At 51.2% G+C, this 27151-nt stretch overlaps 2 protein-coding genes across 2 annotated transcripts; one reads left to right on the top strand and one right to left on the bottom strand.

Annotated features, from left to right (window-relative positions):
• Positions 1-1916: 1916 nt before the first annotated feature.
• Positions 1917-3547, bottom strand: LOC146526614 (uncharacterized). The gene has a single exon (XM_085206955.1). The coding sequence runs from the start codon at positions 3216-3218 to the stop codon at positions 2478-2480; it is 741 nt and encodes a 246-aa protein (XP_085063081.1). The 5' UTR covers positions 3219-3547; the 3' UTR covers positions 1917-2477.
• A 14528-nt stretch (positions 3548-18075) lies between these two features.
• On the top strand, positions 18076-20178 carry LOC146526613 (uncharacterized). The gene has a single exon (XM_085206948.1). The coding sequence runs from the start codon at positions 18076-18078 to the stop codon at positions 20176-20178; it is 2103 nt and encodes a 700-aa protein (XP_085063074.1).
• The last annotated feature ends 6973 nt before the right edge of the window (positions 20179-27151 follow it).

Raw genomic sequence — 27151 nt, 5'->3', positions numbered from 1 at the left:
TTATTCTTCTATCTATTTCCTTTTGCATTGTATCTTCTGTAGACAATAGTTGACCTAGATATATGTATTCATTAACATATTTTATTTCCATTTGTCCATAATTTATTTTAATGTCTATTTTAGCCGAGTTTGTCATAACGTTCGTTTTTGATGTGTTAATTGCTAAGCCTACTTTGGCACTTTCATCTGACAGTTGTTGTAGCATGTGTTCTAAGCTATCTGGAGTCTCCGAAAACAGTATAATATCGTCTGCAAAGCGTAGATGGTTAAGTTTTACTCCATTAATGTTGAGCCCAATGTCATCCCATCGCAAATTTCTAAACACCATTTCTAGAACTGCAGAGAATAATTTCGGTGATATTGGGTCTCCTTGTCTGACGCCTCTTTCGATGGGAAATTCTTCCCCTGTTCTTTCCAGTTTAACTTTGGCGCTACTTCTCAAATAGATTTTCTCTAGTATCCGGATATACTTAGCATGTACTCCCTGGCTTTCTAATGCCTTCCAGATGCTACTATGATCTACGGAGTCGAAAGCCTTGTTGAAATCAACGAACCCTAAGTAGTAAGCCTTATTGTATTCTTTGTACTTTTGAAGGACCTGCCTAACTACGTGAATATGGTCTATCGTCGAGAATTTGCTGCGAAAACCCGCCTGCTCTTTCGGTTGGTTTTCGTCGAGTGCTACAGTAATCCGTGATAATATGATTTTTGAAAAGATCTTATAGATGTTCGACATCAAACTTATTGGTCTGTAGTTGCCTATGTTTCCCTTGTCCCCTTTCTTGTGTAACAAGGTGATAGTGGATTTTGTCCAATCATTAGGAATGGTTTCGGTTGCTAATATATCGTTGAATAAATTCGTTATGATGGGAGCGAGCACTGGCATTGCGTGTTTTATTATCTCATTAGATATTTGGTCTGAACCTGGGGCTTTGTCTAATTTCTGTGTTTTTACAGCCTTCATCACTTCATCTTGTAATATTATGGGTACTAATTCTGAATGTTTAGTTGTTATGTAGTTTTGATCGTCTATCTGTGATGTTTTTTGTCTTTGGTAAAGTGTCCTATAGTAGTCTGTGGCTGTTTTGAGTATCTCTTGCCTATTACTTAAGGCGTGTCCATTTTTTGTTTTTATATTTGGTATTATTGTTTTCTTTTGATTCAATTCTTTTAGGGCTCTCTTGATTCCACCAGTTTTTTTAATAAAAGCTTTTATAGTTCTCTGCCTTTTTATTTTCCTGTCTTTTCTTATGTGCTCGTTTATCTTTTTGCTTAGTTCCGATATTTTCTCTATTGTCTGTTTACTTTTTCCCTTCCGTATAAGTTCTTTTCTCTCACTAATCAATTGCTTTGTTTCTGCAGATAAAATGCTTTCATTTTTTTGTTTGTTTGTTTTATTGATTCCCCCTTTTAGTATACTCAAAATATCATTGTATCTTTCTTGGATTGATTTATAATTGGTTTTTTCGATAGTGTTCATTGCATTTTTCAGGTTGTCAAGGAATGGTTTATTATTTTCAGTGAGTGTTGATGTGGTTTTGTATGTATTATTGTTATTAATGTGTCTTCTTTTTTGTATTCTAATGCCTGATAGTATTGTTCTTATCATTCTATGGTCTGTATTGAAATTAAGCTGGTTTACAGTATTCACATCTTTAAATGCTCTTTTGTTATTGGTTAATATAAAGTCAATTTCATTCATATGCATGCCGCTAGGAGATATCCATGTCCATTTTTTAGATTTTTTCTTCTTGTAAAAGCTGTTTAAAATGCTCAGTTTGTTTTCCATTGCAAAGGTTACTAACCGTTGTCCGTTGTCGCTTCTTTGACCATATCCATGTTTGCCTATTGTATATTCTTCTCCTATGTTGCAGGTCCCTATTTGGGCATTAAATAAGATTTTTGCTAGAAATTTGTACTGTTGATTGTAAGTCTTTGTAAAAATGTTCAGTTTTTATGGTATCTTCTTTTTTATTTGTTTCAGTTGGGGCATACGCTTGGATGATAGTCCATGTTTCTTCTTTTCCATGATTTAAAAGTAGTTTAATATTGAGGAGTGCTATTCTTTCATTAATTCCTCTTATTTCTTCTATTCTGCTAGCCAAGTTGTTCTTAACAAGAAAGCCAACTCCATACAGCCCAGGTGTTTCGCCCATGTAATGTAGAAGAAATTTACCATTATGATTTTGAATCCCTTCACCAAGGCGTCTCATTTCGCTTATTCCAATTATATCCCATTTGATATTATCTAACGCCAGTTCTAGTTCTATGAGTTTTTCATCTGTTCGTAGAGATCTCGCATTTAGAGTTGCGATATATATATCTGAATTTGTGTTTCTTTTTCGTTTGATTTTTTTGCTTAGAGGGTTTAGGTCATTTTCCCCCACGAGGACCAGTCGGCTTGGGGGAGAGTTTTGTTTCGTTGTATTTTCATTTTCTTTCCTGATATTTTGTTTAGTTTTCCGGCTCGTTAATTGCTATTGGTTTTTATTAGTTGTATAGTTAGAAAGAGAATTAGATCTATTTCTCATGATATCAAAAGCGTTAGCTCTGTTGTCCTTCGGCGTCCATGTCTGCTGTTTCTTAGGTTGTGCGTTGGTCTGGGGCGATGAAGACAGTTGTCTCTTACGCTTGTCCTTGTTTTCTTTTATAATAAGTTTGTCATATTTTAGGTATGCAATATTCCCCTTCCTCCTCTCTTCCTCCAGTTTTGGTACTAGTTCTTTCCTTTTCTCCAATGTCTCTTTAGAAAAATCATCCTTAATATACATGTCTTTTAAATTCTTTTTATTCTTCATAATTTCACCTTTTTTCATTTCTGATAATAAGGACAGAAGAATTGGTCGAAGTTTTTTATTCTCCCTGTTTATTTTGCCAAGTCGGAACATTTTGTTAATCTCCCATTCTTCTATGTTAATATCTAAATCTTCTTTGAAAATCTTTTTTATTTTTTCTAGTAGCTGAGTGAATGATTTTTCCTCCTCTTTTACACCAAACAAAACCAAATTATTATTTTTCTTCTCCCTTTTCAGTTGTTCTACTTCTTCTTCTAACTTTCTTACATTTGCTTTTAGTTTTTGATTTTCCATAACAATCGGCTGTAATTTTTCTTCCATCCTTTCCATAATTGTATTCGTTATAGACTCTGTTATCGATATTGTTTGCTTCGAGAGTTCAATTTTCATTTTATCGAATAAAAGTTGAAATTGTTCATCCATTTCTACCAAATATTGTTTTGTATATTTAAATATTACGGAAGACGGTAGGTTAAATTTAGACAGAACAAATAAAAAGTTAAAGACAATTTTAATTTGTCACTGGTAACACTGATAAGTCAATGTCAGTTTCAATATAAACTTCCTTTTAATTGTCACTTAAGATAACCTCACTATTGTTCGTTTCACATTCACACTTTGTATTTAGAATAATTCTCGTATGAAAAACCAAGTCTATTATCTCCAGATCTTCTTGACACTTATATTTATTAGATTGTGATAATAACAGCTTCGAAGTGGTACTTTAATATTAAAAAATACGATTAATTGGGGAGTTGCACTGTAACAATGTTTACGCTGTCGTAACCGGAACCGGAACCGGAATATAATCTGCCATATTAGAAATTTCTTAAAATAGGAAGTTCATTATAAGAATGTTCAGAAGGAGGTAAATTTTGATATCATTCAATAGAGGATGGTATATTTAATGAAAATAGGATTATTCGTTGATTAATTATTGATTCTCAAATAATAATAATAATTAAAATTATGGAAAATAATGAAATATATGAACCAAATGAAGAAATAATAGGCCTAGTGTCCGGGGAACCGGCAAGCCAGGCACGCACTGAGGAGGTGCGGGTAGCCGCAATGGAGTTGTGGGAAACTCGGCTGGCAACACCAACTGCCGGCCTGAGGACGATCGAGGCTGTTCGTCCAGTGTTCCGCCAGTGGTTAGCGCGGCGTCACGGCGTCCTAACCTTCCGCATGACACAGGTGCTCTCGGGGCATGGCTGCTTCGGGGGTTACTTGTGTCGGATCGCCGGGAGGGAGCCCGACGCTCGCTGCCACCACTGCGACGACTGCCTCGATGAGACGGCCCAGCACACGTTGGAGGTGTGCTCAGCCTGGGCGTCTCAACGTAGCGCTTTGCGCGACGTCATAGGGGACGACCTTTCCCTGCCGGCCGTGGTCAAGGCTATGGCCGGCAACGAGACGTCGTGGGATGCGGTCTCATCCTTCTGCGAGGCAGTGGTGCTCGAGAAGGAGTCGGCGGAACGGGCGAGGGAGGCTTTTGCCGAAGTCGCCATCCGCCGTAAGAGACCGGGTCGCCGGAGGGCGGCACACGATCGCCGCCTTCCGCCCTAATGTGCTAGAGGGCCTACCAACCTGGCCCGAGTAGGCGCGCACAGGTTGCTCCCGCGCGCTACTCCGAGCAGGCCGTCGAGGGTGCCCACACACCCTTGACTCCGCGACGTGCCTTGCAGGCTCCCGCCGCCGCGTTTCGCGGAAGACTCACGTCCCCGTGTCTCGCGGCCAGTGGCGGTCGAGAAGGAGCACCGTGAGGTTTTAGTGGGTATTGGGATTGGCCTTCAGCCGGTCCACGAGTCCCACATAACCCGCTCGAGTCCCCACTCGGGCCGGTATCCGTCAAAAGGCCTTGGTGAAAGTTCCTTTAAGGTTTCCCGATCTGCTGGCAACCTTCCTTATCACCGCTAGGCTGTCCACCACCTGATTTTGTAGGTCAGACGCAAGTATGGCTTCGTCCTGCTTTTTCTCGGATGGTAGAGACATGTCCGAGAGCCTGGAGCTAGCCCTGGCCAGTACGGCCGCAGCGCTGTCAGACACCTCCTGTTCTGACCTCAGCGGCAACTCCTTCCTTTCTGCCTCACCGAGACCTTTCCGTCTCCTCAAGGCAACCACTTTTGTCGCCGGTCTATCTGGCTCTCCTTCACCAGAAGACCCCGACTGATCGATCGGCTTCCGAGGCCTCTTCCGCCTGTCCTTCAGGTATTGTGCCCGACTTCGGCAAAAGCCTCCCTCGTCCGTTCCGCTGACTCCTTCTCGAGCACCACTGCCTCGCAGAAGGATGAGACCGCATCCCACGACGTCTCGCTGCCGGCCATAGCCTTGACCACGGCTTGTCACGCCACTTACCGCCAGCACCTTCCCGCGCATTCCCGCGCGTTGGAAAAAATCGGCTTTCGCCACTTACCGCCGGCACCTTCCCGCGCATTCCCGCGGGTTGGAAAAAATCGGTTTTCGCCACTTACCGCCGGCACCTTCCCGCGCATTCCCGCGGGTTGGAAAAAATCGGTTTTCGTCACTTACCGCCCGCACCTTCCCGCGCATTCCCGCGTGTTGGAAAAAATCGGTTTTCGCCACTTACCGCTGGCACCTTCCCGCGCATTCCCGCGGGTTGGAAAAAATCGGTTTTCGTCACTTACCGCCCGCACCTTCCCGCGCATTCCCGCGGATTGGAAAAAATCGGTTTTCGCCACTTACCGCCGGCACCTTCCCGCGCATTCCCGCGGGTTGTAAACCTCCTTGAAGGCCCCTCGGAGCCCGAACGATCGACACCAGTTTCAACTGAATCCGAGCGGGGAAAACTGAAAAAATTGGTTTTCGCCACTTACCGCCCGCACCTTTCCACGCATTCCTGCGGGTTGTATACCACCTTGAAGGCCCCTCGAAGCCCGAACGATCGACACCAGTTTCAACTGAATCCGAGCGGGGAAAACTGAAAGAGGGGCCTTCAAGGTGGTAAACAACCCGCGGGAATGCGCGGGAAGGTGCCGGCGGTAAGTGGCGAAAACCGATTTTTTCAGTTTTCCCCGCTCGGATTCAGTTGAAACTGGTGTCGATCGTTCGGTCTCCGAGGGGCTTTCAAGGTGGTATACAACAAGCGGGAATGCGCGGAAAGGTGCGGGCGCTAAGTGGCGAAAAACGATTTTTTCCAACCCGCGGGAATGCGCGGGAAGGTGCGGGCGGTAAGTGCCAAAAACCGAATTTTTCAGTTTTCCCCGCTCGGATTCAGTTGAAACTGGTGTCGATCGTTCGGGCTCCGAGGGGCCTTCAAGGTGGTATACAACCCGCGGGAATGCGCGGGAAGGTGCCGGCGGTTAGTGGCGAAAACCGATTTTTTCAGTTTTCCCCGCTCGGATTCAGTTGAAACTGGTGTCGATCGTTCGGGCTCCGAGGGGCCTTCAAGGTGGTATACAACCCGCGGGAATGCGCGGGAAGGTGCGGGCGGTAAGTGGCGAAAACCGATTTTTTCAGTTTTCCCCGCTCGGATTCAGTTGAAACTGGTGTCGATCGTTCGGGCTCCGAGGGGCCTTCAAGGTGGTATACAACCCGCGGGAATGCGCGGGAAGGTGCCGGCGGTAAGTGGCGAAAACTATCCTTCTGCGAGGCAGTGATGCCCGCGAAGGAGTCAGTGGAACGGGCGAGGGAGGCTTTTGCCGAAGTCGCCATCCACCGTAAGAGACCGGGTCGCCGGAGGGCGGCACACGACCGCCGCCTTCCGCCCTAATGTGCCAGAGGGCGGTCAGTTTGGGGAAGCTGGCCGCCTACCAACCTGGCCCGAGTAGGCGCGCGCAGGTTGCTCCCGCGTGCAACTCCGAGCAGGCCGTCGAGGGTGCCCACACACCCTTGACTCCGCGACGTGCCTAGCAGGCTCCCGCCGCCGCGTTTCGTGGACGATTCTAGTCCCCGCGTCTCGCGGTCAGTGGCGGTCGAGGAGGAGCACCGTGAGGTTTTAGTGGGTAATGGGATTGGCCTTCAGCCGGTCCATGAGTCCCACATAACCCGCTCGAGTCCCCACTCGGGCCGGTATCCGTAAAAGGATTTCCTCATGTTAAAAAAAAAAAAAAAAAATGTCAGGTTAGGTTGGGGTGCTTGGTCGGATGACCTCCTCGTGTGTTCACCCGCTGTTGGCCCTTTCTCGAATGCTTGTCGTTCGGGGGGGACGAACAGTGTTGCGGACCGGTGCACCCTGGGCGGCGAGTAATTGGTGCCTACAGGATTCGTCCTTGGGTAATGATTGCTCGCTGGCTAATAATCCGGCGTGGTTCTTCGCGTGTCCTCTGTCATGCAGAGGTCACAGTGTGAGGAACCGGAGGGCGTGCGTGGTGTGTACTCACCCTACCGCCACGCAGGTGCAGTGATGTGCCAGCGCCGAATATATCGGAACTCCACTCTTGGTTGCGGTCATGTCTCGTAATCAGGAGTGGAACTGAGGGCCTTGCCTTTACCGGCCGGGCTGCGAGGAAGAAAACCTCTATAAAAAATTACCCCAACCCAAGCGGCGAAGCAGCGCGAGGGGTTCATGGCTGATGAGGAGATCAGTCGCTACTGCTGGTCCCGCCAGGGTACCGGCCGACACCCTGGCGTAATAGGCTTATCCGAGTACAGGGGGCACTGCTCGGATGGACCGTTTTTCCCCCACACTCGTGGGAACAAAATGGAAAATGTTAACTTAAAAACCCAAAATGATGACGTAGGGAGGCCCGAGGAGGGCGGTGATCTGTTGTTGCCCGAGATGGGCGGAGTAGTAGTTGTGCCCGAGAAAGGCGTAGGGAGTACTTTGCTCGAAAGGGGCAAAAGTCCGGCACTTGTGCCAATAGGAGGGGGGTTGAAGGATGCGCGAGTCGTGTTAGAGCGTCTGGACCATGAGGAGGTTGCCTCTATTATAAGAGATAGGTCCAGGTCGTCACTTTCGTCGCGAGGCCGTTTCTGGGCGGCTTCCGAGTCAGACGCCGATGGCGTGATGTCTGTTGGGTCGAACAGCTCCAATGCTATCGAGGGGGCTAAAGCGCAGTTCCGAAAGGACAGAAAGAGGCGCCATCACAGGAAGAGTAACTCTGAATCCTCGGATGCGGATGGGGAGACAGAGACAAGCCGAAAGCGAAGGTTGCTTCGGCCAGAGGGAGTCGTGGTCGTACCAAATATTCCTGATGAGAATATAGGGCTAGCTGCTGGAAAGAAGGCGCTAAACGATGCCAAGCGCGAGGAGCGCCGGCTGAGGGCGGAGGAGGAAGTTGCTGAAATCTCCGCGGCGATACAAACTAGAGCAAGTTCTAGGCTCTCGGATGTGCCCCTGGAACTTTGCGGTGAGGAGCACATGGTCTCCGACTTGCGTAGCCAAGTATCTGATAGCTTGGCTATAATCAATAGAGTCGCCTGCAAGTCGGGGAATCTGAAGGGCACATTTACTAGGGCCCTTAAAGACGCTGCCGGAGTTATCTCTTCTGCCGTTAATACTCTGGCAAAGAGGACGGCATCAGAGGAAGTGGATATCCTCAAGGCAACAAACTCGCGACTGCAGTCGGAGTTGGTGGAGTTGCGGAAGGAGTTTGCCCTTTTGAGAGCGGAGTTGGAGCGGTCTAGAGCATCGGACTTGCGACCCACTCCCACGGAGTCTATTGCTGTGGGGGACATAGTGGGCACTATGGTCTCCACCAGGCTGGAAGCCTTTAAAGATCGGCTACCACCGGAGAGAAATCTGCGACCTCCGCTAGCGGCGGACAAGCGCAAGGTGGATAGCCCAAAGCAGGCGCAAGTGGACCCTGTCGCATCCACTTTGATGGCGCCGGCTAATCCGGCACCAAAGGAGCAAAGGTCTAAACAGGCCAAGAAGAAGAAAGGCCCGGTGAAGACCGCATCTACTGAGCCTCGACCTCTGCCACCCGCTCCGGCTGATATGTCTGAGGGCTGGACTGTAGTAGCCCGGAAGGGGGCCAAGAAGAGAAAGCCAGCTCCTAAGCCGAAAGCGCAAAAGGCTAAAGCGCAAAAGGAGCCAAAGTTGCGTCGTCCTAGATCGCAAGTTGTGACGATTAAGTTGCAGCCAGCCGTCGCCGACAAGATGTCGTATAGCGATGTCCTTACCCGGGTCAAGGAAAGTATAAAGTTGGAAGACCTGGGTATAGAGGACCTGAGATTCCGTGTTGCGTCTACTGGCGCTAGAATGCTAGGCGCTAGAATGCCTGGCGCCAACACTGCTGAGAAGGCGGATACGCTAGCTGAGAAGTTGCGTGGGGTTCTCAGCCCCGAAGAGGTCCAGGTGTCGAGGCCAGTGAAATGTGCGGAATTGAGGGTGTTTGGCCTCGATGACTCCGCCACTGCTGAGGACGTGACGGCGGCAATAAGCCGAGTTCCGGCTGTGCTGCGGGTAATATAAAAGTCGGAGAGATCCGACAGGACCGGGCCGGTCTAGGAACAGTATGGGTCCGATGTCCTGTCGGCGCAGCGCAAAAGATTAGCGGGGCGAGACTTCGTCTCTGCTGGAGTGAGGCTGTTGATGCCCCGTGCGCAACGTTGTTTCCGTTGCCACGAAGTGGGCCACATGGCTGCGAAGTGCAGTAGCCAGGTGGACCGCAGCAAACAGTGTTTCCAGTGTGGCCAGACCGGGCATCAGCAGAGATCGTGTTCGGCAGAGCCTCATTGTCCGGTGTGTGAGGCGGCGCAAAGGCCCGCTAATCACATGTTGGGGAATGCTGCCTGTGGAAAGGCTAGCACCAATAACGGTGGAAAGCGCAGACGAGTGCCGGCAACATCGGCCAGGTCTAATATCCCAGCTGGGCCTGAGGAGGTGCAACACATGGAAGACCAATAATGGCTCTCCGTGTGTTGCAGGCGAACATTAACCACTGTGCTAGGGCCCAGGACTTATTGGTCCAAAGCCTGGCGCAGTGGTCTATCCAGGTGGCGGTTGTTTCGGAACCCTACAGCGTTCCCGACAGTGACAACTGGGTAGCCGACAACACCGGGGTGGTGACTATTATCACCCAGGTCGCCGCGGGCTCCCCGCCTTTCTCACGTGCAGAGAGAGGTGTGGGATGCGTCGCCGCACTTGTCGGCAACCTAGTTGTCGTAGGGGTCTACTTTTCCCCCAATCGAACTCTCGCGGAGTTTGAAGAGTTCCTTATACGATTGGGGGAAATGGTAGAGCGATTTCGTCCGGCGGAGATGTTGGTGGCCGGCGATCTCAACGCGAAGTCCAGCGTGTGGGGCTTCGCAACGACGGATGTGCGTGGTGTGACGCTGTCGGAGTGGGTTGTTGCCACCGGTTTGTCTGTGCTCAAGCGAGCGACCAAGAACACGTGTGTGCGAAGGCTGGGCGGATCCGTCGTGGACGTTTCGGTCGCGAGCCCGGCCCTAGCATGTCGTGTTCGGGGCTGGATGGTCGGTGGAGTTTTCGGGGCCGCTTTACATCTTTGGCCCCGAAACTGTTGAAGACAGCGGCGGCACTGGCGCGCCTTTTGCCCAATGTGGATGGGCCGAGCGCCTCTAGCCGTCGGCTGTACACCGGAGTGGTCCGATCCGACCGGCACAACATCACTCTGCTGCGACGTGCGCAGAGGGCGATGGCCATCCGGGCGATACGGGGGACCATCGGACCGGACCATCTCCGGTGAAGTGGCGTGCGTGCTGGCTGGAGTCATGCCGTGGGACCTGGATGCTCTTTCTCTGGCGTCGGTCTATTGCCGGCGTCGAGGCCTAGCGTCCGGGGAACCGGCAAGCCAAGCACGCACTGAGGAGGCGCGGGTAGCCGCGGTTGAAATGTGGGAAACTCGGCTGGCAAATCCATCTGCCGCCCTGAGGAAGATCGAGGCTGTTCGTCCAGTGTTCCGCCAGTGGTTAGCGCGGCGTCACGGCGTCCTAACCTTCCGCATGACACAGGTGCTCACGGGGCATGGCTGCTTCGGGGGTTACTTGTGTCGGATCGCCGGGAGGGAGCCCGACGCTCGCTGCCACCACTGCGACGACTGCCTCGATGAGACGGCCCAGCACACGTTGGAGGTGTGCTCAGCCTGGGCGTCTCAACGTCGCGCTTTGCGCGACGTCATAGGGGACGACCTTTCCCTGCCGGCCGTGGTCAAGGCTATGGCCGGCAGCGAGACGTCGTGGGATGCGGTCTCATCCTTCTGCGAGGCAGTGGTGCTCGAGAAGGAGTCGGCGGAACGGGCGAGGGAGGCTTTTGCCGAAGTCGCCATCCGCCGTAAGAGACCGGGTCGCCGGAGGGCGGCACATGATCGCCGCCTTCCGCCCTAATGTGCTAGAGGGCGGTCAGCTTGGGGAAGCTGACCGCCTACCAACCTGGCCCGAGTAGGCGCGCACAGGTTGCTCCCGCGCGCTACTCCGAGCAGGCCGTCGAGGGTGCCCACACACCCTTGACTCCGCGACGTGCCTTGCAGGCTCCCGCCGCCGCGTTTCGCGGAAGACTCACGTCCCCGTGTCTCGCGGCCAGTGGCGGTCGAGGAGGAGCACCGTGAGGTTTTAGTGGGTATTGGGATTGGCCTTCAGCCGGTCCACGAGTCCCACATAACCCGCTCGAGTCCCCACTCGGGCCGGTATCCGTCAAAAGGCCTTGGTGAAAGTTCCTTTAAGGTTTCCCGATCTGCTGGCAACCTTCCTTATCACCACTAGGCTGTCCACCACCTGATTTTGTAGGTCAGACGCAAGTATGGCTTCGTCCTGCTCTTTCTCGGATGGTAGAGACATGTCCGAGAGCCTGGAGCTAGCCCTGGCCAGTACGGCCGCAGCGCTGTCAGACACCTCCTGTTCTGACCTCAGCGGCAACTCCTTCCTTTCTGCCTCACCGAGACCTTTCCGTCTCCTCATGGCAACCACTTTTGGCGCCGGTCTATCTGGCTCTCCTTCACCAGAAGACCCCGACTGATCGATCGGCTTCCGAGGCCTCTTCCGCCTGTCCTTCAGGTATTGTGCCCGTGTCCTTGACTTCTCTGACACCATCGACACAAAACTTTCAGTATCTGAGTCCTTTGACTCCAACACTCCCCACAACCGTCCATATGATGATCCGGACCTTCGTCTCGACCTGACACTACCGACAGTCGACATTCCGTCATCAACGTCCAATCTGGTCAGAACCACTCTCGGCTCCTTCCACACTCCTACGTTCTGGCCATCACCAACTGACCCCTCCGCAGCGACACTCGAAACAGACACTCTTCGAGACGCCGCAATAACACCAACAACTTCCTCCGCCTTAAGCACATCTACTCCTCCCTTCTCAGGCAACATCACATCGCCGCCCTTCTCGGGCTCAACACACTCCACCTCATCGTTTTGGTTTTTTGTTTTTAGAAATTGTGTTGAACATGTTGTTCCCACGAGTGTGGGGGAAAAACGGTCCATCCGAGCAGTGCCCCCTGTACTCGGATAAGCCTATTACGCCAGGGTGTCGGCCGGTACCCTGACGGGACCAGCAGTAGCAACTGATCTCCCCATCAGCCATAAACCCCTCGCGCTGCTTCGCCGCTTGGGTTGGGGTAATTTTTATAGAGGTTTTCTTCCTCACAGCCCGGCCGGTAAAGGCAAGGCCCTCGGTTCCACTCCTGATTACGAGACATGACCGCAACCAAGAGTGGAGTTCCGATATATTCGGCGCAGGCACATCACTGCACCTGCGTGGCGGTAGGGTGAGTACACACCACGCCCTCCGGTTCCTCACACTGTGACCTCTGCATGACAGAGGACACGCGGAGAACCACGTCGGATTATTAGCCAGCGAGCAATCATTACCCAAGGACGAATCCTGTGGACACCAATTACTCGCCGCCCAGGGTGCACCGACCCGCACACTGTTCGTCCCCCCCGAATGACAAGCATTCGAGAAAGGGCCAACAGCGAGCGAACACACGAGGAGGTTATCCGACCAAGCACCCCAACCTAACCTAACCTTTTTTTTTTTTTTTTTATTTTTAAATCCTTTTACGGATACCGGCCCGAGTGGGGACTCGAGCGGGTTATGTGGGACTCGTGGACCGGCTGAAGGCCAATCCCAATACCCACTAAAACCTCACGGTGCTCCTCCTCGACCGCCACTGGCCGCGAGACACGGGGACGTGAGTCTTCCGCGAAACGCGGCGGCGAGAGCCTGCAAGGCACGTCGCGGAGTCAAGGGTGTGTGGGCACCCTCGACGGCCTGCTCGGAGTAGCGCGCGGGAGCAACCTGTGCGCGCCTACTCGGGCCAGGTTGGTAGGCGGTCAGCTTCCCCAAGCTGAACGCCCTCTAGCACATTAGGGCGAAAGGCGGCGATCGTGTGCTGCCCTCCGGCGACCCGGTCTCTTACGGTGGATGGCGACTTCGGCAAAAGCCTCCCTCGCCCGTTCCGCCGACTCCTTCTCGAGCACCACTGCCTCGCAGAAGGATGAGACCGCATCCCACGACGTCTCGCTGCCGGCCATAGCCTTGACCACGGCTTGTCACGCCACTTACCGCCAGCACCTTCCCGCGCATTCCCGCGCGTTAGAAAAAATCGGTTTTCGCCACTTACCGCCGGCACCTTCCCGCGCATTCCCGCAGGTTGGAAAAAATCGGTTTTCGCCACTTACCGCCGGCACCTTACCGCGCATTCCCGCGGGTTGGAAAAAATCGGTTTTCGTCACTTACCGCCCGCACCTTCCCGCGCATTCCCGCGGGTTGGAAAAAATCGGTTTTCGCCACTTACCGCCCGCACCTTCCCGCGCATTCCCGCGGGTTGGAAAAAATCGGTTTTCGCCACTTACCGCTGGCACCTTCCCGCGCATTCCCGCGGGTTGGAAAAAATCGGTTTTCGTCACTTACCGCCCGCACCTTCCCACGCATTCCCGCGGGTTGGAAAAAATCGGTTTTCGCCACTTACCGCCGGCACCTTCCCGCGCATTCCCGCGGGTTGAAAAAATCGGTTTTCGTCACTTACCGCCCGCACCTTCCCGCGCATTCCCGCAGGTTGGAAAAAATCGGTTTTCGCCACTTACTGCTGGCACCTTCCCGCGCATTCCCGCGGGTTGGAAAAAATCGGTTTGCGTCACTTACCGCCCGCACCTTCCCGCGCATTCCCGCGGGTTGGAAAAAATCGGTTTTCGCCACTTACCGCCGGCACCTTCCCGCGCATTCCCGCGGGTTGGAAAAAATCGGTTTTCGTCACTTACCGCCCGCACCTTCCCGCGCATTCCCGCGGGTTGGAAAAAATCGGTTTTCGCCACTTACCGCTGGCACCTTCCCGCGCATTCCCGCGGGTTGGAAAAAATCGGTTTGCGTCACTTACCGCCCGCACCTTCCCGCGCATTCCCGCGGGTTGGAAAAAATCGGTTTTCGCCACTTACCGCCGGCACCTTCCCGCGCATTCCCGCGGGTTGTATACCACCTTGAAGGCCCCTCGGAGCCCGAACGATCGACACCAGTTTCAACTGAATCCGAGCGGGGAAAACTGAAAAAATCGGTTTTCGCCACTTACCGCCCGCACCTTCCCGCGCATTCCCGCGGGTTGTATACCACCTTGAAGGCCCCTCGGAGCCCGAACGATTGACACCAGTTTCAACTGAATCCGAGCGGGGAAAACTGAAAAAATCGGTTTTCGCCACTAACCGCCGGCACCTTCCCGCGCATTCCCGCGGGTTGTATACCACCTTGAAGGCCCCTCGAAGCCCGAACGATCGACACCAGTTTCAACTGAATCCGAGCGGGGAAAACTGAAAAAATCGGTTTTCGCCACTTACCGCCCGCATCTTCCCGCGCATTCCCGCGGGTTGTATACCACCTTGAAGGCCCCTCGGAGCCCGAACGATCGACACCAGTTTCAACTGAATCCAAGCGGGGAAAACTGAAAAAATCGGTTTTCGCCACTTACCGCCCGCACCTTCCCGCGCATTCCCGCGGGTTGTATACCACCTTGAAGGCCCCTCGGAGTCCGAACGATCGACACCAGTTTCAACTGAATCCGAGCGGGGAAAACTGAAAAAATCGGTTTTCGCCACTTACCGCCATCGACACCAGTTTCAACTGAATCCGAGCGGGGAAAACTGAAAAAATCGGTTTTCGCCACTTACCGCCGGCACCTTCCCGCGCATTCCCGCGGGTTGTATACCACCTTGAAGGCCCCTCGAAGCCCGAACGATCGACACCAGTTTCAACTGAATCCGAGCGGGGAAAACTGAAAAAATCGGTTTTCGCCACTTACCGCCCGCACCTTCCCGCGCATTCCCGCGGGTTGGAAAAAATCGGTTTTCGCCACTTACCGCTGGCACCTTCCCGCGCATTCTCGCGGGTTGGAATAAATCGGTTTTCGTCACTTACCGCCCGCACCTTCCCGCGCATTCCCGCGGGTTGGAAAAAATCGGTTTTCGCCACTTACCGCCGGCACCTTCCCGCGCATTCCCACGGGTTGTATACCTCCTTGAAGGCCCCTCGGAGCCCGAACGATCGACACCAGTTTCAACTGAATCCGAGCGGGGAAAACTGAAAGAGGGGCCTTCAAGGTGGTAAACAATGCGCGGGAAGGTGCCGGCGGTAAGTGGCGAAAACCGATTTTTTCAGTTTTCCCCGCTCGGATTCAGTTGAAACTGGTGTCGATCGTTCGGTCTCCGAGGGGCTTTCAAGGTGGTATACAACAAGCGGGAATGCGCGGAAAGGTACGGGCGCTAAGTGGCGAAAAACGATTTTTTCCAACCCGCGGGAATGCGCGGGAAGGTGCGGGCGGTAAGTGACAAAAACCGATTTTTTCAGTTTTCCCCGCTCGGATTCAGTTGAAACTGGTGTCGATCGTTCGGGCTTCGAGGGGCCTTCAAGGTGGTATACAACCCGCGGGAATGCGCGGGAAGGTGCCGGCGGTTAGTGGCGAAAACCGATTTTTTCAGTTTTCCCCGCTCGGATTCTGTTGAAACTGGTGTCAATCGTTCGGGCTCCGAGGGGCCTTCAAGGTGGTATACAACCCGCGGGAATGCGCGGGAAGGTGCGGGCGGTAAGTGGCGAAAACCGATTTTTTCAGTTTTCCCCGCTCGGATTCAGTTGAAACTGGTGTCGATCGTTCGGGCTCCGAGGGGCCTTCAAGGTGGTATACAACCCGCGGGAATGCGCGGGAAGGTGCCGGCGGTAAGTGGCGAAAACCATCCTTCTGCGAGGCAGTGGTGCCCGAGAAGGAGTCAGCGGAACGGGCGAGGGAGGCTTTTGCCGAAGTCGCCGTAAGAGACCGGGTCGCCGGAGGGCGGCACACGACCGCCACCTTCCGCCCTAATGTGCCAGAGGGCGGTCAGCTTGGGGAAGCTGGCCGCCTACCAACCTGGCCTGAGTAGGCGCGCGCAGGTTGCTCCCGCGCGCTACTCCGAGCAGGCCGTCGAGGGTGCCCACACACCCTTGACTCCGCGACGTGCCTAGCAGGCTCCCGCCGCCGCGTTTCGTGGACGATTCTAGTCCCCGCGTCTCGCGGTCAGTGGCGGTCGAGGAGGAGCACCGTGAGGTTTTACTGGGTATTGGGATTGGCCTTCAGCCGGTCCATGAGTCCCACATAACCCGCTCGAGTCCCCACTCGGGCCGGTATCCGTAAAAGGATTTCCTCATGTTAAATAAAAAAGTAAAAAAAAAAATTTAAGTTAAACGGTTTTATATTGCAGATAAATGTACTAAAAAATAAAAAATAATTTCATGGAAATTATGATTACTAAAATTAAATCGTGGGGACACTTTCTACTTACCACTAGGTGGGTGAAGTCTCATGCCATGTCTTTCGATTGTAGATATTGGACGTGCCCCACGATTTTATTTTAGTAATCATAATTTCCATGAAATTATTTTTTATTTTTTAGTACATTTATCTGCAATATAAAACCGTTTAACTTAAAATTTTTTTTTTACTTTTTTATTTTTAAGTTTTTAGTTTTTATTTCTCCTACTATTCAATTCGTTGAGTGCCTCATTATTGCAAGGTTAATGGAGAATGTTACGATCGACCCCCCAGAGGTCCAATAGAGGAGCAAGGCTATGTACAAAAAGATGTGTCTGAATCTTGAGGGGAAAACGCTAACGACATATCATTTTTATCCACCTAGTGCCATACAGTTCTCGGCGCGCTTTTACCTTTTACCTTGGGTGGTGTACCCCTAGCGACGTCTCATTTTTAGGCACCCTATAGCCACACAGTCCTCGACAGGATACCAGATCTTGACTTAGGTGGGAGATTCATATTGTAATTGTGTATAGTATACTGTATTATACTTACCAAGCCCTTTATTTTGATACCCATATTGATGGGATTGAAAACTACATTATCCGCCATATTGTAGCAGTGGCCATCTTTGATTTTGATTTTGTATAGTGCCCTGAATTCTACTTGACAAGCCCTTTCATTTGATACCCATATTGATGGGATCGAAAAAAACTAACTTGTCCGCCATCTTGTAGCGGCGGCCATCTTGGATTTTAATTTTGTATAGTCCACTGAATTCTAATTGACAAGCCCTTTCATTTGATACCCATATTGATGGGATTGAAAAAAACGAAGTTGTCCGCCATCTTGTAGCGGCGGCCATCTTGGATTCACAATAATATTGAATATGGATAATTGTATTGTCACCAGAATCAAATGCGTATACCAAATTTCAGATCAATCGGTTAACGGGAAGAGGGTTAAATTTCAATTACTAAATTTGACCCAAACAAACAAATAAACAAACGGGGTGAGCTAAATAAAACCGTTTAAAAAAAAAAAAAAATGTCAGGTTAGGTTGGGGTGCTTGGTCGGATGACCTCCTCGTGTGTTCACCCGCTGTTGGCCCTTTCTCGAATGCTTGTCGTTCGGGGGGGACGAACAGTGTTGCGGACCGGTGCACCCTGGGCGGCGAGTAATTGGTGCCTACAGGATTCGTTCTTGGGTAATGATTGCTCGCTGGCTAATAATCCGGCGTGGTTCTTCGCGTGTCCTCTGTCATGCAGAGGTCACAGTGTGAGGAACCGGAGGGCGTGCGTGGTGTGTACTCACCCTACCGCCACGCAGGTGCAGTGATGTGCCAGCGCCGAAAATATCGGAACTCCACTCTTGGTTGCGGTCATGTCTCGTAATCAGGAATGGAACTGAGGGCCTTGCCTTTACCGGCCGGGCTGCGAGGAAGAAAACCTCTATAAAAAATTACCCCAACCCAAGCGGCGAAGCAGCGCGAGGGGTTCATGGCTGATGGGGAGATCAGTCGCTACTGCTGGTCCCGCCAGGGTACCGGCCGACACCCTGGCGTAATAGGCTTATCCGAGTACAGGGGGCACTGCTCGGATGGACCGTTTTTCCCCCACACTCGTGGGAACAAAATGGAAAATGTTAACTTAAAAACCCAAAATGATGACGTAGGGAGGCCCGAGAAAGGCGTAGGGAGTACTTTGCTCGAAAGGGGCAAAAGTCCGGCACTTGTGCCAATAGGAGGGGGGTTGAAGGATGCGCGAGTCGTGTTAGAGCGTCTGGACCATGAGGAGGTTGCCTCTATTATAAGAGATAGGTCCAGGTCGTCACTTTCGTCGCGAGGCCGTTTCTGGGCGGCTTCCGAGTCAGACGCCGATGGCGTGATGTCTGTTGGGTCGAACAGCTCCAATGCTATCGAGGGGGCTAAAGCGCAGTTCCGAAAGGACAGAAAGAGGCGCCATCACAGGAAGAGTAACTCTGAATCCTCGGATGCGGATGGGGAGACAGAGACAAGCCGAAAGCGAAGGTTGCTTCGGCCAGAGGGAGTCGTGGTCGTACCAAATATTCCTGATGAGAATATAGGGCTAGCTGCTGGAAAGAAGGCGCTAAACGATGCCAAGCGCGAGGAGCGCCGGCTGAGGGCGGAGGAGGAAGTTGCTGAAATCTCCGCGGCGATACAAACTAGAGCAAGTTCTAGGCTCTCGGATGTGCCCCTGGAACTTTACGGTGAGGAGCACATGGTCTCCGACTTGCGTAGCCAAGTATCTGATAGCTTGGCTATAATCAATAGAGTCGCCTGCAAGTCGGGGAATCTGAAGGGCACATTTACTAGGGCCCTTAAAGACGCTGCCGGAGTTATCTCTTCTGCCGTTAATACTCTGGCAAAGAGGACGGCATCAGAGGAAGTGGATATCCTCAAGGCAACAAACTCGCGACTGCAGTCGGAGTTGGTGGAGTTGCGGAAGGAGTTTGCCCTTTTGAGAGCGGAGTTGGAGCGGTCTAGAGCATCGGACTTGCGACCCACTCCCACGGAGTCTATTGCTGTGGAGGACATAGTGGGCACTATGGTCTCCACCAGGCTGGAAGCCTTTAAAGATCGGCTACCACCGGAGAGAAATCTGCGACCTCCGCTAGCGGCGGACAAGCGCAAGGTGGATAGCCCAAAGCAGGCGCAAGTGGACCCTGTCGCATCCACTTTGATGGCGCCGGCTAATCCGGCACCAAAGGAGCAAAGGTCTAAAAAGGCCAAGAAGAAGAAAGGCCCGGTGATGACCGCATCTACTGAGCCTCGACCTCTGCCACCCGCTCCGGCTGATATGTCTGAGGGCTGGACTGTAGTAGCCCGGAAGGGGGCCAAGAAGAGAAAGCCAGCTCCTAAGCCGAAAGCGCAAAAGGCTAAAGCGCAAAAGGAGCCAAAGTTGCGTCGTCCTAGATCGCAAGTTGTGACGATTAAGTTGCAGCCAGCCGTCGCCGACAAGATGTCGTATAGCGATGTCCTTACCCGGGTCAAGGAAAGTATAAAGTTGGAAGACCTGGGTATAGAGGACCTGAGATTCCGTGTTGCGTCTACTGGCGCTAGAATGCTAGAGTTGCCTGGCGCCAACACTGCTGAGAAGGCGGATGCGCTAGCTGAGAAGTTGCGTGGGGTTCTCACCCCCAAAAAGGTCCAGGTGTCGAGGCCAGTGAAATGTGCGGAATTGAGGGTGTTTGGCCTCGATGACTCCGCCACTGCTGAGGACGTGACGGCGGCAATAAGCCGAGTTTCCGGCTGTGCTGCGGGTAATATAAAAGTCGGAGAGATCCGACAGGACCGGGCCGGTCTAGGAACAGTATGGGTCCGATGTCCTGTCGGCGCAGCGCAGAAGATTAGCGGGGCGAGACTACTTGTTGGCTTCGTCTCTGCTGGAGTGAGGCTGTTGATGCCCCGTGCGCAACGTTGTTTCCGTTGCCACGAAGTGGGCCACATGGCTGCGAAGTGCAGTAGCCAGGTGGACCGCAGCAAACAGTGTTTCCAGTGTGGCCAGACCGGGCATCAGCAGAGATCGTGTTCGGCAGAGCCTCATTGTCCGGTGTGTGAGGCGGCGCAAAGGCCCGCTAATCACATGTTGGGGAATGCTGCCTGTGGAAAGGCTAGCACCAATAACGGTGGAAAGCGCAGACGAGTGCCGGCAACATCGGCCAGGTCTAATATCCCAGCTGGGCCTGAGGAGGTGCAACACATGGAAGACCAATAATGGCTCTCCGTGTGTTACATGCGAACATTAACCACTGTGCTAGGGCCCAGGACTTATTGGTCCAAAGCCTGGCGCAGTGGTCTATCCAGGTGGCGGTTGTTTCGGAGCCCTACAGCGTTCCCGACAGAGACAACTGTGTAGCCGACAACACCGGGGTGGTGACTATTATCACCCAGGTCGCCGCGGGCTCCCCGCCTTTCTCACGTGTAGAGAGAGGTGTGGGATGCGTCGCCGCACTTGTCGGCAACCTAGTTGTCGTAGGGGTCTACTTTTCCCCCAATCGAACTCTCGCGGAGTTTGAAGAGTTCCTTATACGATTGGGGGAAATGGTAGAGCGATTTCGTCCGGCGGAGATGTTGGTGGCCGGCGATCTCAACGCGAAGTCCAGCGTGTGGGGCTTCGCAACGACGGATGTGCGTGGTGTGACGCTGTCGGAGTGGGTTGTTGCTACCGGTTTGTCTGTGCTCAACCGAGCGACCAAGAACACGTGTGTGCGAAGGCTGGGCGGATCCGTCGTGGACGTTTCGGTCGCGAGCCCGGCCCTAGCATGTCGTGTTCGGGGCTGGCGAGTGCTGGATGATGTGTCTATGTCGAGGCGAGAACGCAGCTGCAGGAGGAGATCGGTCGTGTGAAAGGCGAGTCGCACGACCGCGGGGATAGACTTAGACCCGTACGGCACACCTTACCGAATGGTGCTCGGTAGGTTACGGGCTTGGGCACCACCACTGACGCAGACACTCCAACCGGACGTACTCCGAGGGGTTCTGTCGTCGCTATTCCCGCAGCGGGCCAGTTTTGCACCACCCAGTATGGCCCGCCCTGCAGCGCGTGAGGAGGAAGAGGAGGACGACGAGGACAGCGTCACACCACCGGTGGAGGAGGAGGAGCTCGAAGAAGCTGTACGCCGATCTCGGCTCAAGAGCACCGCCCCGGGCTTGGATGGCATTCCCGGCCGGGCGCTAACTCTGGCCCTCAACACCTTAGGGCCCAGAGTGCGAGGACTATTCACTGCCTGTCTGGCTCAAGCCATAAATCCACAGCGGTGGAAGACAGGCAGGTTAGTCCTCATCAAGAAGGAGGGTCGCCCGGCGGATTCAGCCTCCGCCTACAGGCCCATCGTGCTCTTGAGCGAGATCGCCAAGCTAGTTGAGCGTGTTGTAGCCAGGAGGCTACAACACCATTTGGAGGGGACAGGTCCGGACCTCTCGGACCACCAGTATGGCTTCCGTAGGGGGCGATCGACGGTGGATGCCATACTGGAGGTAAAGTCCTATGCGCAGGATGCGGTGGCCCGAGGCAATGGAGTCTTGGCGGTGTCTTTAGACATCGCCAACGCCTTCAACTCCCTGCCATGGCCCTGCATAAAGGAGGCACTGTTATACTATCGTGTGCCTCCATACCTGCGCCGCGTCATCGGGGCTTACCTGTCCGGTAGGTCTGTGACCTTTCCAGCTCCTGGAGGAGGTTGGAAGGAGTTCGTTGTGTCGGCCGGTGCTCCACAAGGATCGGTGCTGGGTCCGATCCTCTGGAACATCGGATACGACTGGGTGCTGCGGGGCGGCACCCTGAGGGGGATAAAGGTCCTCTGTTACGCCGATGACACGCTGGTCTTGGCGCAGCAGTGGACCTATCGAGAGGCGGCAGTCCTCGCGACTGCTGGAGTTGCGGAGGTAGTCGGCCGCATAAAGCGGCTGGGCTTGGAAGTCTCCCTCAACAAGTCCGAGGCAATCTACTTCCATGCTCCTCGAAAGGGCAGATGCCCACATCGTCGTCGGTGGCGTCAAAATTGACGTTGCCCGGAGCATGAAGTACCTCGGACTTGTTCTGGATGGTCGGTGGAGTTTTCGGGGCCGCTTTACATCTTTGGCCCCGAAACTGTTGAAGACAGCGGCGGCACTGGCGCGCCTTTTGCCCAATGTGGATGGGCCGAGCGCCTCTAGCCGTCGGCTGTACACCGGAGTGGTCCGATCCGACCGGCACAACATCACTCTGCTGCGACGTGCGCAGAGGGTGATGGCCGCTCGGATTCAGTTGAAACTGGTGTCGATCGTTCGGGCTCCGAGGGGCCTTCAAGGTGGTATACAACCCGCGGGAATGCGCGGGAAGGTGCCGGCGGTAAGTGACGACAGAGTTAGTGTTATGCATTGGTATGGAAGGGGCGAGTCGAAGCGTGGCCGACGGACATCGACTCACTTTGTGTTTGGCAGTCGGCCGGTGCAGACGACACTGAAACTGTCCCGCGTTCCGTGTTGTGTATCTACCTACTGGGATAGCGGTAGCTGCTTTCTTGTGTATTGATTACGGTGTTGTAATTAATTCGTAATATCACAAATTGTGTTTACTCATGCCAACATTATCTACTAAAGCACACAGTAGACCGGGCACTCAAAACTATGTGCGAGGGAAATCCACCCAACTCCGACATCAGAAGTGCGATCGGTGTTGGCACAGAGAACAATGGAGATAACCACTGGCGTGCTATGTTCGAAGCCCTGTATACACCGAGGCTAATTCAGGGAGGTATATGTGGTTACCCACTTATGATCCTGACAAAGAAGACACGGACGCGAGATCGTGGTGCGCAACGGCTGACTTGTGCTTTTGACAAACTCCCCGAGAGGCAGTCAACTCGAGCTTGCTGTAAGTAAGGCACTGGAAGGTGAAGCATCTTTGTGGCTGTCTCAAACAGCGTACGAGAGTATGACATGCTACCCTCACAAATCACTGGACATTGTGATGTGGGCAAAGAAGAGGTTGCTGTGGCTACTGTACTCTCTCACATCACATCAGTCTGACCCGCGGCTTTAACGTATAGGGTTTACAACACTGAAGTGTTTGAGCGGTGGAAAAATGGCTGGCCATAAGTGAGCGGAATGCAGAAGCAAGCCTATCGATGCGACGGTACGAACACCTGTATCTTCAACGTTGAGTCAAGCGGTGCAGCAGCCGGCAGCGAGGCCTTTAGTGTGCTTCAAGTGTGGCAAACCGGGTCATATCGCCATCTGGTGTACGAGCGAAGGCGGCGGGCCAAGCGATGGCAGCAGGGACGGCGCAGCGCGTGATGAACGGTGAGTGGATGGAGCGGCGTGTGGACGTATGCAGTGTCCAATTTCCAAAGGGTAGGGTACAAGACAAAAGGTGAACTGTTTTGTTTTGTTTACGATTCTGGTGCTAAATTCTCGTTAGTTGAAAGTTTTTCTGTTACATTTAGTGGTCGACGGTTTAGTAATGTTGTTACTATGACCGGTATTAGTCAAACACGAGTATACAGTACCGAACAAATTCTGTGTTTTGTAGTATTAACGATTGCCCTCTTAGGATATTATTGTCGCGAGATTTTAAATCAGGGTTGTACAGTAAACATAACTGACTGACATTTTGTTTGACGGGAATCTTTATGTAAATTCAGTGAATAACGATAGTGTGAGTGAGTTGACTTTGACTGATATCTCAGCTGATATTACTGGTGACAGTGACCAGTGGTAGTGACCGGGTTGGTTCGAATCGCACAGTACAGCGGCGTCCATATAGGATGTCGCCGGACGAACGTAGCGTTATACGCAACAGAGTAAAGGAAGGTTTACACGTGAATATCATTAGGTCGAGCTGTCCTCCTTTTGAAAGTCCGGCTTTATTAGTAAAGAAGTATGACGGTTCAGACCGTATCTGTATTGACTATAGTGAGCTTAACAATAATACCAACCCTGACAGTTATCCGCTTCCATTAATTACTGATCAAACTTCACGTTTTCAGGGTGCTAATTATTTTTTGAAACTCTATAGCGCATTTCGGTTTTCATTTGATCACAGTAAACGAAAATTCTGTAGACAGTACTGCTTTCATAACAGCTGAAGGGCAGTTTGAATTCTTGACTGTGCCTTTTGGTCTGAAGAATTCAATTTCGATTTTTCAGAAGACAATTGTGATCGTGTTGGGTGATTTGGTTCGTGATTGCGTGGTGGTGTATTTTGAGGACATTTTGACATTGACATTGTCTCAACCGATTTAGCGGTCCAGTATGGGAGGACTTAATGCAGTGTTGGAAGCTGTGACAAGGGCTGGTTTCTCTTTGAACCTAGTGAAGTGTTCCTTTTGAAGTGGAGGCTAGTCAGGTCTCTATCGCCTCCAGAGACTGTGATTAAGTAGTAGCAGTTCGTCGGATTAGCTTCCTATTTCCGTCAGTTTTGAATCTGTTGTTCGTCTCGAGGCTGAGGGGACTATTGAACAGCATTTTGACTTTTGCTGGTTTCCGGTCATGGTGTGCTGGAGGATTTGTGGATGTCTGCGTTACTTGTAGGGTCGCGAAATCTCACTCAGGAACAGTTCAAACTGGCCTGCATCAAATCCCTAAGGTAATGATGCCGTGAAATACGGTTCGTGTAGACGTGGCGAATAGGCTCAGCGGTGAAACGATAAGGAGTACATTTTCATTCTGACAGACGCGTTCGCGAAGTGTGTTCTTTTGTTTCGTGCGGCAGGCATTGACTCTTGGAGTGTTCACGAGGTGACTTGTGGCTTTGTTTGGGGCTCCAACTCGCATCATAGCTGACCAGGGAAGATTGTTTTACTGGTGGTAGTTTTCACTAGTAGACTTAGGTTGGCATCTTACGGCGGCGGGCTTACCCAGTGCTAACAGGCAGGTAAAGCGCGTCAGAAGTGTGTTAAAGTCCATGTCGACAACGTTTGAGACTAGCGGTGGTAATAAGTTGTGGCAAGAATCTGTAGGAGGGTACAACTCGAGATAAATTGTACGATGAACCGGTAGATTTTAATTCATAAAATAACGATACCGTTATCATTGATGTGTATCGGTGGTGTGTATCATTGATGTGTCATTGATGTGTATCATTGGTGTGTGTCATTGATTTGTCGTTAATGTGTGTCAATGGTGTGTATCTGTGGTGTGTATCTTTGATGTGTATCATTGGTATGTATCATTGATTTATATCATTTATGTGTAGTAGTGAGGTATAGACTGTCGTTGACATTGACGAAATTCGTTAAGTAGCATCAGACATTATTACGAAGTGTGCGGAATATGGTAGGTCCCGTTTTGATATGACAAAAACGAAAGTAAGTAAGTTTTCTGTTGGCGTATTGTTAATATTGTAAAGTTAATAAGTGTAAAAATTCGATTCAAAATTTAAAGGTTCATTTAAGGTTGTCAGTTTTGGTTCTGTAAATTGTAAACGTCTTGTAACGTACAAATTTGCTCACGATAGGTTGAGGAAAATGCCAGCAAGTCATGTACCCGACGAAATCAATGTGTAATTTATGATGTTGTTGATGATATGATGGTGTTCAAGCTTAAGTAGTTGAAGAGACTCGAGTAAATGGTTCTATCGGCCGTAATGTGTTCGACCGTACCAGTAGTTATTTCGTAGTCGTAGCCCGGTAGAAATCGGTATCTCTTGGGGCAACTCAAGTAGTCCGTGGGTGCGCGGTGTGCGTTTAACTCTGGCGGAGGTCGTGGTCTGTAGAGACCGTAGCGTGTTGTCGCAGGTGTGACATACACGGGCTATCCACGCGGTGGATATGCGTATTGAGAGGTTTTCGACCGTACTGAGGTCGTGGTCTGCAGAGACCGTAGCGTGTTGTCGCAGAGGTGACGTACACGGGCGATCCACTCGATTGATATGCGTATTGAGATGTGAGAGAGCAATTTGATTGCTGTTCGGCTGGAGAGCTGTGGCGTTAGAGGTCTTTACTCGGAGGTTTCTGTTAATTTGGTTGTAACTTGTTGCTGAAGTAAAGTGAAGTAAAGTAAAGTAAAGTGAAGTTTTGGTTATGATGTCGATGGTACATGGCTGTGGTATTTGTGTGTAGTGGTTAGTTACAATTATGATCCAGATTGGTGTCAAATTGTAGTGTCCAGTTGATCTGGTGTCGAGTTGATCTGGTGTCGAGTTGATCTGGTGTCGAGTTGATCTGGTGTCGAGTTGATCTGGTGTCGAGTTGATCTGGTGTCGAGTTGATCTGGTGTCGAGTTGATCTGGTGTCGAGTTGATCTGGTGTCGAGTTGATCTAGTGTCGAGGGTCAAGTTGTTCAGGTATAAGGTTCAGGTATAAGGTTCAGGTATAAGGTTCAGGTATACAGTTCAGGTACACAGTTCAGGTATACAGTTCAGGTATAAGGTTCTGGTATACAATTACTAGTGTAATTACTAGTGTACGTCTATTACAATTCTAGTGTACGGTTCTGGAAGTTGGTTGGTAAGGTTCTGATGTAGGTTGGCCGAGCGGTACGAGGTACTGTTGTAGCTTTTTCTTCTAGGCTAACCAACACACGAGGACGTGTGCTAGCAGGATGGCCGTGTCGGAATTTGTAGTATTGATGTGGTTCCGGAACGCCAGCGCCATCTATTGGCGCTCGAAAGAGTTAGTGTTATGCATTGGTATGGAAGGGGCGAGTCGAAGCGTGGCCGACGGACATCGACTCACTTTGTGTTTGGCAGTCGGCCGGTGCAGACGACACTGAAACTGTCCCGCGTTCCGTGTTGTGTATCTACCTACTGGGATAGCGGTAGCTGCTTTCTTGTGTATTGATTACGGTGTTGTAATTAATTCGTAATATCACAAATTGTGTTTACTCATGCCAACATTATCCACTAAAGCACACAGTAGACCGGGCACTCAAAACTATGTGCGAGGGAAATCCACCCAACTCCGACGTATATATATATATAATAATAAATTTAATTAATGTATATATATATTAATTTAATTATTAAATTTTTAATATTTTTCTTTCTCCTATTTTTATAATATTCATATTAAAAATTAAAATATATAATAAACGATTAATAATTATTTAAAAAATTATATTATAAATATAATATTAATTAAATAATAATTAATTAATTTAAAAAAAAAAAAATAATAATAATACTTTATTGCATTGAAAAAATATATATATATATAAAATTTACACAGAAAAAAAAAATAGAAAAGAAAAGAAAACGAAGGATACAT

The sequence above is a fragment of the Heliconius melpomene genome, unplaced genomic scaffold (assembly GCF_056956725.1).
Source record: "Heliconius melpomene rosina isolate 202511_hmr_F unplaced genomic scaffold, ASM5695672v1 ptg000036l, whole genome shotgun sequence".
NCBI classification, from domain to species: domain Eukaryota; kingdom Metazoa; phylum Arthropoda; class Insecta; order Lepidoptera; family Nymphalidae; genus Heliconius; species Heliconius melpomene.
This window is presented reverse-complemented; position numbering and strand designations above follow the sequence as displayed.

Bases quoted from the DNA above. Each gene is read 5' to 3' on its own strand.
- LOC146526614 (XM_085206955.1), bottom strand. From the start codon at position 3,218: ATGGATGAACAATTTCAACTTTTATTCGATAAAATGAAAATTGAACTC.
- LOC146526613 (XM_085206948.1), top strand. From the start codon at position 18,076: ATGGAAAATGTTAACTTAAAAACCCAAAATGATGACGTAGGGAGGCCC.